The sequence below is a fragment of the Nestor notabilis genome, unplaced genomic scaffold, assembly GCF_000696875.1.
Source record: "Nestor notabilis isolate BGI_N333 unplaced genomic scaffold, ASM69687v1 scaffold1985, whole genome shotgun sequence".
Lineage (NCBI taxonomy): Eukaryota > Metazoa > Chordata > Aves > Psittaciformes > Psittacidae > Nestor > Nestor notabilis.
In genome coordinates this window covers 54,360-62,976 of record NW_009927676.1, presented here as the reverse complement: position 1 = coordinate 62,976, position 8,617 = coordinate 54,360, and the positions used below count along the sequence as shown (strand labels likewise).

The window sequence follows — 8,617 nt, the reverse complement described above, 5'->3', positions numbered from 1 at the left end:
GGTGGGGGGGGGGAGGGGCTGGCTTTGTTTCTTTCCTTGATCCTTTTTAATAAAAAAACCCAAAACCCTTACAGAAACATTGATGGGATTGATCCGTATTAGGTCAGGGACAGACAGACTTTGTCGCCATGGTGGTAGACAGTTGTAGAGTACCAGTGTAACTTCTTGGTGGAAAATAAGAGAAGCTCTCGGATCGGTGCCTTCTGTTTGTATAGAGAGAGTTATAAAACTGCTTTGTTCTGTCAAAAATGCAGTTAAGAGCACTTTAAATGAGCTGCTTAAATGCTAGGCTTCCTGAGCTCTCATCTCAGTGAAAGGGTTGTGGTGGGAAGAGTGGTGGTGGTGTAAAACTCTTCCAGTTGCTTTGAAATAACACAGGGGTAGAGGATATGAAGGAGGTGGGCTGATGAAGCCCTGGTGAATAGTTAACTGGTTTAAATTCAATTACTGGGGTGTTCAAGTCGTTAACAAGTACATCAATATGGTTTTTATTAACAAAAGTTTTCCTGTCACATATGGTGTGGTTGGCAGCAAAAGCTTGCTCTCAGCCAGCCTGACTGCATCTTGTTCAGTCAGATCTCAGGGGTTGTTGCCCAACCCTTGCTCTTGCCAAAACAGAGATGACAGTACTGAAGACTTCGGGAGGTAGTTCATGAGATTCAAGGTCAGCAAGTTTGATGGGCTCAATACTGAGGGTTTTACATAGCTTTTGGATTTTGAATTTGTGAAGAACAAATGTTTTAAAAAGTTCAGCTATCACAGTTTATCATTTTTTATCATTGGCTACCTTTTTTTCTCTCCCCTCTCTGTTTAAATTTGGCTGTCCTCAGTCTCACCACTCACAGTTTTTTCTTCTTTTTTTCCCAGACATATATTGTTGGAGAAAGTCACATTAGCAAGTTTTGGGGACTTTTTTTTTTGCCTTTTGTTTTAGCCAGAATATAGATTTATATGCCTCTTGTGCTAGAAAATAACATCCACATGTTAGTATTGGGCAGAAGAGTGGAGGGAGAGTCATACTCCTGCACACAGGCAGACAACAGTTTCAAAGACAAATTGTGATTTTTAGGTGCTGATGTTGAAACACTATTAAGAAGTTTCTTCAGGCTTTTTGAATCTCTTGGAAAATGTTCCGTGTAAAGGTAAATGAAGCCACAGATTCCAAAAAGTGTAGGTGGAGCTGGAGAATCTTTTACTTCTTAGTTACAGTAGGTCTTAATATTTCTGGTTAGAGTCACAGTGTGGTTAATATTGAAGACTAAGATGTATCAAAAGCTTGCCTGGAATCAAATAGTGAATCCCTTCGACTTCTCAATTGCTCAGAGTGAGCAAAAGGCCATCCCCTCTGAGGATGAATGGGGACTGTTTGTCCTAGGATGACTGCTGGTTCTGTAGCTAGGCTAGAATACGTCTCTCAACACGTGTATCTGTGTGCCGCTAAAGTGAACAGAATAGACATTATGATTTGCACTTTGCTTCCTTTTGTTTTGAATTCAAAGGCCACCCCTAATTGATGGAGGTTTCCTTTACGATGCACTTATTTTCAAATCCATCATGCAGCGCTTGTGCTGCCCCTTGCCTTCGTGGATGAGCTGGTCTTTGACCCAGAACTGGTAAATGAACCCTGCAGGGAAATCATTAGAGAATTGGAACAGTTGCGGTGGAGGGGACAAGGGTCAAACCATTACCTCCCCATAGGACCGCCAACTTAAATTGGACTTCTTGCTTTTTTGGAAGCAGGTCAAGTGTCAGGGACGGCTGAAGTGGTCAGGTACAAACGGATATAGATCATGGACTCAGTTCGGTGGTTTTAGGTTAAAAAATTAAGGCTGGGCAGGCTGGATTTAGTCTAATGATGCCTTCTCTGCTTCTCCACTCTTTTCTACCTTTAAAAAGCAAAATTAAAATCCTGAGAAGTCAACGGGAGCCAACACTCTGACATTAATGTGCTATTTGTGATTTTTTTGGCACATTCATAATTTTTTGAGAGTAGTTGGTTCAACCTTTTCAGTCTTTCCTTGCAGTTTTCTTTGATTGAAAAATAACAAATGATATTTTGTAACAAGAAAATACCTCCATAATTCTTATAAGAAATATGCCTCCTGCTCTTTTTCCTTTCCTCAACTGTTCTTTGCATAATTTTTCCACACTTTTAAAAAATGTAAAATGACCTTTTTCAGACTCTACAAAATAAATATTTCCTGTTCCTAGAGAAAAAACTCCACAGTAGTATATCTGTGGCAATGAAATGTATACTGCTGAAAATGGGAACGTATTTAATTTAGAAATCTGTAGTCCTTGAAACATTTTTATAATGTTTTATGTAGCTCCACATGTGTAACTGTGTAGAATAAGCTTAAGATATCAAAAAAGCCAAAAAGCCATGGGTATCATGCTGCTGAAATACGACCACAAACACTGAAGAACAAAAAAAATCTGTTTCGTCCTAAAAAAAGAAGCGGGGGGGAGGGAAAAGTGTCTCTGAAACCTGAAAGTCTTTTCACTGTGCTGCAAAGACCCCTTAGAAACATCCTTCTAGGCTTTAATGCTGTTCATAGCTCACAGCAGTTAGTAGGTCTAAGTCTGACTTGTGTGTTCCTCCATTTCTGAAGTAATTAACAAGAGGCAAGAATTAACACAAATGCACGTTTGAGCGAGTGGGTTGAAACCCGGCTCCCCTTTTGAAATCGGTGGCAGAGGAGTGTTTCTACACAAGTAAATGTGTTTTGATCAGGGAAGATAAATTAATTGCAATGTGCCTGGTAGGTAAATGTCTTAAAAATATCAATAAGGAAAGAAATTGGGGAAAAAATACTTAAGTTCTACCTTTGACGGGGGTACCCTGCCTCAGAAACACCCATACTTGAGATGCACGGGTCAAGACGACATGGCAGGAGTCACCGTGAAGCTGTGCACCGTCTGCAGCCGCGGAGGGACGGGCCGTGAGCTCACGTGAGGAGAGCCGTGCTAGGTCACAGATGGCCTGCTTCAGTGGCCTGTGATTCACAGAGTGGGCTGTCTTCCCAGCTCCGTTCTCTTACGTCTTACTCTGTGGGTAAGGAGAACAAAAATGTTAATTTCCGTGTGCTTATCCTTTTAATACAATTTATTATGGGGGACGGACACACACACACCCCTACCCCCTTAGTTTACACATTCGTTTTCTGGAGCGTTCTTGTACTTACGGTGTGTCAGTAAGTTTTCAAAATTGAATTAGTAAGAGAGAGATTGTGTTTTATCAGACAAAAATTCCCTTTCTGGGGGTGTCCGGTGGGTTCGCGTGCTGCCTGCCGTGGGGAGGGTGTGTTTAGAGGCAGCGCAGCCCTGAGCACTGCGGCAGCAGGAAGCAGACGCCCTGCTCCTCAGCCCATGAGGCGCTCGGGCCCTGCTGTGCTGAGCTCTCTCCCCACAGCCGGCAGCGCTGCGGGCCTCCTGCCCCACGGCGGGTATGCAGTGAAGTGAAGGTTGGTGAAGGAGCCACCAGCCAAGATGGTGCCACAGTGCAGAAGCTGGAGGCCCAAATCAAGATGGTGGGGAGTCAGGGAAATTTGGTACAGGGAAGAGGCTGGAAATAGAGAAGCATCTCCATTTCTGTGCTTGCAGGGGGGATTACAGCCTGCCCTGTGCCCTAGCGGCACCTTGCCTGCTGATTGAGGGAGACTGAGGAACTGACCAGCTGGAAACTATTATCCAGCTCCTTCCTTTTCTAGCAGCTCTTTCCTCTGGAGCAGGCTGGATCTGAGTAGCATACCATTGCTGGTGTGCAGGCAGAAAGCGTGTTTCCCAGCACCTTCAGTGTTGTGTTTAGTAGAAGCCAGCTTAATAGGGTAAGCAATTTGGAACATGGCTCCGTGCGTTCTAGCTGGCTGGAGGGAGAGGTTGTTGTCCTCATGTCAGGGTGGGCTGTGTGAAGAAGGTGCCCACAGTATGGCTGGCACCCTGCTGCCTAAAGTGAAAACCCTTGCCTGAGCACGGAGGCAAAAGGGAGCAAGCTGGCAGCCCTTAAAAGTTAAATAGGGAGATTCTTCATTCACGAGGGCTGATCCAACAACTCCTGATGTTGATAATGATGAATGGTGTGTAATGAAGGGCTGCAAGGCTGAGAGAAAACAGTTCTTTGAACACGGCTTTTCTGCTGTAACGCATCAGGACTAACAACCTGACTTCCTTTGATAGCAGGTGATTGGATGGGAAGCAAGCTGGAAGGAGAGTGATTTTCCCCAGCTTCTTACAGAAAGCACACAAGGCACCAGGACTTTTGCTTGTCAGTCATGCAGTTTGCTTTAAAAGGTGAGAATTTGAGATAGAACAGATTATAGTAACAGTAACATTGATCGTATTTTAGCCCATTAGAAAGGTAGACACAACTGTTTAATGAACCAGCACATTAGCGTTCAGTACAGTTCACAGGAGGGAGCCGTGTTTGGGGTGTTTTTTGGCAGGGAAGTAATTATGTTCTCTACTACCTCTCTCATGTTGGAAGGAATGGTGACTGAGCAGTGTTCTTCCTGGTACCAGGCATCCCCAGTTGTCCCCTGTTTGTATAGAGGCCTGTTGTTTTACTTACTTTTAATTTAATGGTGGTGTTTCCAAGGTTGTGACCTTTGAGCTTTCTTCACATCTTTACATTTTTTTATTCCAGTGTAATAAACAGAAAATTAAAACTATTCTGGAGATAGTGTTGCTGATCTCTAAATTTTGCCTAATATCCTGAAAAACTCTACATATGCAACTTGAAATCAGCATTTAATATGTATCTGGTTTTACACAGCTTACTTTTCACTCACACAGGTATGAATATAGATAGATAGGTAGTTATTTGTATGAGAGAAGTGATGTGTTTTCAGTTGGCTGTTTGTTAACAAACGTCTTCTGACAGAAGATGAAGGACCAGCACTTTTGATATTAAGAACTTTTCCCTCCTTTCTTTGCACGTTTGTACCCCTGGAGTTACGGGTACTGCCCACTCCCTGTTTCAAAATCCAGTAAGAAAAGAAAGTTAACACTAAATGTCATTTTTTAATTGCAGTAATGATCACACAGCTGTGCTTTCCTAGTTGCATAACGCGTGTCAGGATCGGTTTAGTTGCTCAGCCTCATTTCCTGCCCAGTTGTAATTCTGGTGACCATTATGACAGTAGGAAGGCTCTCCTCATTCATTGTGGCCACAGTCTGACAGAGGCCATAACAGCGTACCGGAGGTCAGTGAAGGATGCTGCAGCTCTGGGTTAGCAGCACATAAGCTTTTGGTGAGTGCCAGGAGCTCATGTGGGTACATATGGACAGGGCAGCTGCAGAAAGTCCAAGCAGCTTGCGCACATATGCCCCTGTGTGCATAAAAAGTAATAATAAAAAATAACTTAGGTGTGCCTTTCTTTCTTAAGAAATGTTGTCTTTATTTATGAGCATGTGAAATTCTGAGGAGGAGCTCTTACAGTTAAATGAACCTGTGAGCAGCCCATAGAAAAGCAAGTGCCTGCAGCGCTAATAATGAGAACTGACAAGGCGATCCTGCTGTGTTTATTTATGACCTTCTGCCTTTGTTAGGTCTTGTGAGAAATTCCTCTCTAACCATAACAATATTGCTGGAGCTTGGCACTGCACTGAGGAATCCTACAGCGCCCCGAGGCCGCTCACTGGCACGGGTACAGCTCGCAACAGATTGGCATGGTTGTTGAAATTTTCATATGTTTTCCCTTCATTTATTTCTTTACTTGATTCATAAGGCTGTCTGTTCCTTTGGTACATTTGTTTGTTCTGACAGGCACCCTTCAGAAGTATTTTGGGACTTTGCGTAGATCCCAACTTACTGATTTGGTTTTTTCCCCTCTTTTTTGGTGGTCTGTCTAATGAATAACCCAAAGGATGAAATGAGCTTTGGTTTGATAGTTCCATCAGGTGGATCTTAGAAGTTGTGAGATACATAGCACTTTTGTAAAAGAAAGCAGTGTATAAATGCTGCACCAATTTGTAGTCCTCAGCATGAAGACTGCTAACAGGGGACTGGGACACATGCTCAGGCACCACTGCACCAAAGCAGCAATGACCTTACAAGCCACACAGAAAAACGTTCATCAGGATAAGAACCACATTATTTTTGAGCTGTAGTGTTTCTAAACCGTGCCTTGATTCAGCTTGCTGTTTTCCCATCTTCCTATCACACACGTTCCGCAGAAGACCTCTCAGCCCTGCTCCCTAAGCTGCATTATGTAGCTCAGGCACAAATTTAGAGGACAGAGAATCAGCAATAGATACGGCTGCACCTGAAGGTCTGTCAGGGCTGATGTTTCTTTTGGCTTCATCTTGCAAGGACTAGGATGCAGCCATTGACAAGAGCTGCAGTTCCTCGGCTGATGTGTATGACATGGGTTTTCCATGGAGGACCAGCAGCATCAGGAGAGGAGGGCAAAGGATCGCTGCCTTACAAGATCCTGGCAGACCCTCTTTCATAGAATCATAGAGAACCTTCTGGCTGAAGCCTGTTTTTTCCAGCTCTGTCACATTACCCACCGTGTTTTTTCACACTATGTATGAGCACACTCAAAATGTCGTGCAACTAGAATAGAAGTCAGTGGGGGAGAAAAGTTCCCTTTTGTTCTCTTTACAAATATTTCATACAAGTGGCTTCCAAATGCACTGTTTCTGTGGGCTGTGGTGCTTGCTGAAGGGAGCCACAGCAGGGACACAGCCTGGCAGATGATGGGGAAGGACTGCTGGCACCTGGGGTGAAGGGCTGGGTAAAGCACCGCTGCACAAGAGGGCAGATGGGAGCACCCTGCTCAGTGAGGCTCCACCAAGTGTCCACCCGTTGTGGTGCATGGAGCTGCAGCCGCATTTTTGCAAATCACGATTGCCATACGCTGATCATTGTACCCCTGCTGCTCTCTTGGAATTCTGTCAGAGCATTTTTACTAGCATCACACTGAATTGGTAGTTCTGTGTGATAGCAACCTCCTCCCTTCAAGCCAAGGAAAATTTTTTGGGAACATCCTACTGAAAGCTTTATCTAAAGATCTCAGGACTCCCTGTCTTCTCTATGATAAGAAAAAGCTGCAACTTTGAAGCATGCTCAGGCACTCAAAAACTCAGAAAAAGCTGGCTTTCACAATTCATCATGGACATATTTCCTTTTCATGGTATGTTGAAGGACAGTAATAACTGGTATATTGCTTTTTCTGTAGGTTGCATAGTATATGTGGTTTAGCGTTTCTGTAGTGACTCTTCCACATTTCTCCTCATTTGTTGGATTTCAAGAGCGCACCTAAAATTATGAACCTGTTGGATTAAAGATCAGCTTAAAGCACTCAATGATCAGGACATCCGTGTAATCATCTTAGCTTCAAGATGTCTGTTCCCACCCGAAAAGCAGTTTGTAAGCCGTGGCTGGGACAGCATGCTCAGCAGTAGACAGTGGAAGGTACTGGCCTTTCTTAAAGATTAATCGGAGCACTACAAGTTATCCTTCTTACTAGGGTAATCAAGACATTATTTATTTCAAAAGGCATCTGAGGCCAAGACACTTTTCTAGAGTTTCAAAAGCCTTTTGAAATTTATATAGAGGTTTCTGAAACACAAGTCTGTTAAAGCCTTATCATCTGAAAGTATCGCGTTCCCTTGCTGCTCAATTATTTTGCACAATAGTGTGCCCAACCAGGAGTGAATTACTGCAAGATGTGAATTCCAGAACGTCAGCTGATGAGGGAGCCTGGTTCTAGCTGGCCTGTGTGAGAAACGATCTGAAAGTTTGGTTTCTGCTTTATTACCATTTTGGATTTCCCAACCTTTTCCCAGGTTACTGGAAAATGAAGAGGTGGGAGGAGTTGAGTGAACAGCTCTTGAAGCATAATGGTTTGGTTTTGCTGCTGTGGCGTATAAACCTCAGAAAGGAGCAAGCAGTTTGTGTGCATGGGTGGGGGGATGTGGAGCAAAGCAGAGGCAGAGCCATCATAGCCCCATTTGTGCTTTACTGGTTGTCAAACTACATGCCACTGAGGTTGTGTTGGGTTAAGACAAAGGAAAGGGAAACAAAGAGGGAGGAGGAGGAGAGGTTCTTGTGTGATGCTGAGAGAATGAGTCTGGAGTGGCAAAGTAAGCTGAATTTACTGCAGTAAACGTTGTGACACCCATTTCTGTATGATACCTAAGTATAACACTGCATATCCACTTTGTCCAAGTTCTGTTAAATAAGAACTAATTAATTAATACTGTTGTCTGAGGCAAGTTTCCTTACTCTGTTCCTTAAAAAGGAAGCCTTTGTAACATCACTCCTTTTCGTGTATACATTTTTCTGTTCCTTTCAGCTTCTGATTCAAGGGGGAGAGATGGAAAGTTATGAGAGCACCTGTGTTTTTGAAGTTTAAGATGTGTCTGTGGCTTATTTACCATCTCATTCAGTTGTGGTATTTGGTTACAGGGTGTTGTGGGAGAGAGAAGAAAGAGACGCAGTATGATGCATGCACAAGCCCTGAGCTAATGAAAACCTGTATTTTGTAGATCCTTATTCTCACGGTAACCTGCTGGGACATCCTTTTTATCAAACCATAACTCTACAAAGGATATTAATATGCCAGAAAGAATTTTAAAAAGGCAAGTGCTGTAGATCAAGAGCTTTTAAACC

General features: G+C 43.4%; 1 protein-coding gene across 1 annotated transcript in view; it reads left to right on the top strand.

Annotated features, from left to right (window-relative positions):
* Positions 1-2,887: 2,887 nt before the first annotated feature.
* Positions 2,888-8,617, top strand: part of LOC104405417 (AT-rich interactive domain-containing protein 1B-like) — a gene marked incomplete at its 3' end in the record, with an annotated part of 54,431 nt that continues 48,701 nt past the window's right edge. The window contains exons 1-2 of the mRNA XM_010014140.1: positions 2,888-2,952; positions 3,413-3,551. Of these exons, the coding sequence (XP_010012442.1) occupies positions 2,888-2,952; positions 3,413-3,551 (204 nt within the window). The remainder of the gene's footprint in view (positions 2,953-3,412; positions 3,552-8,617) is intronic.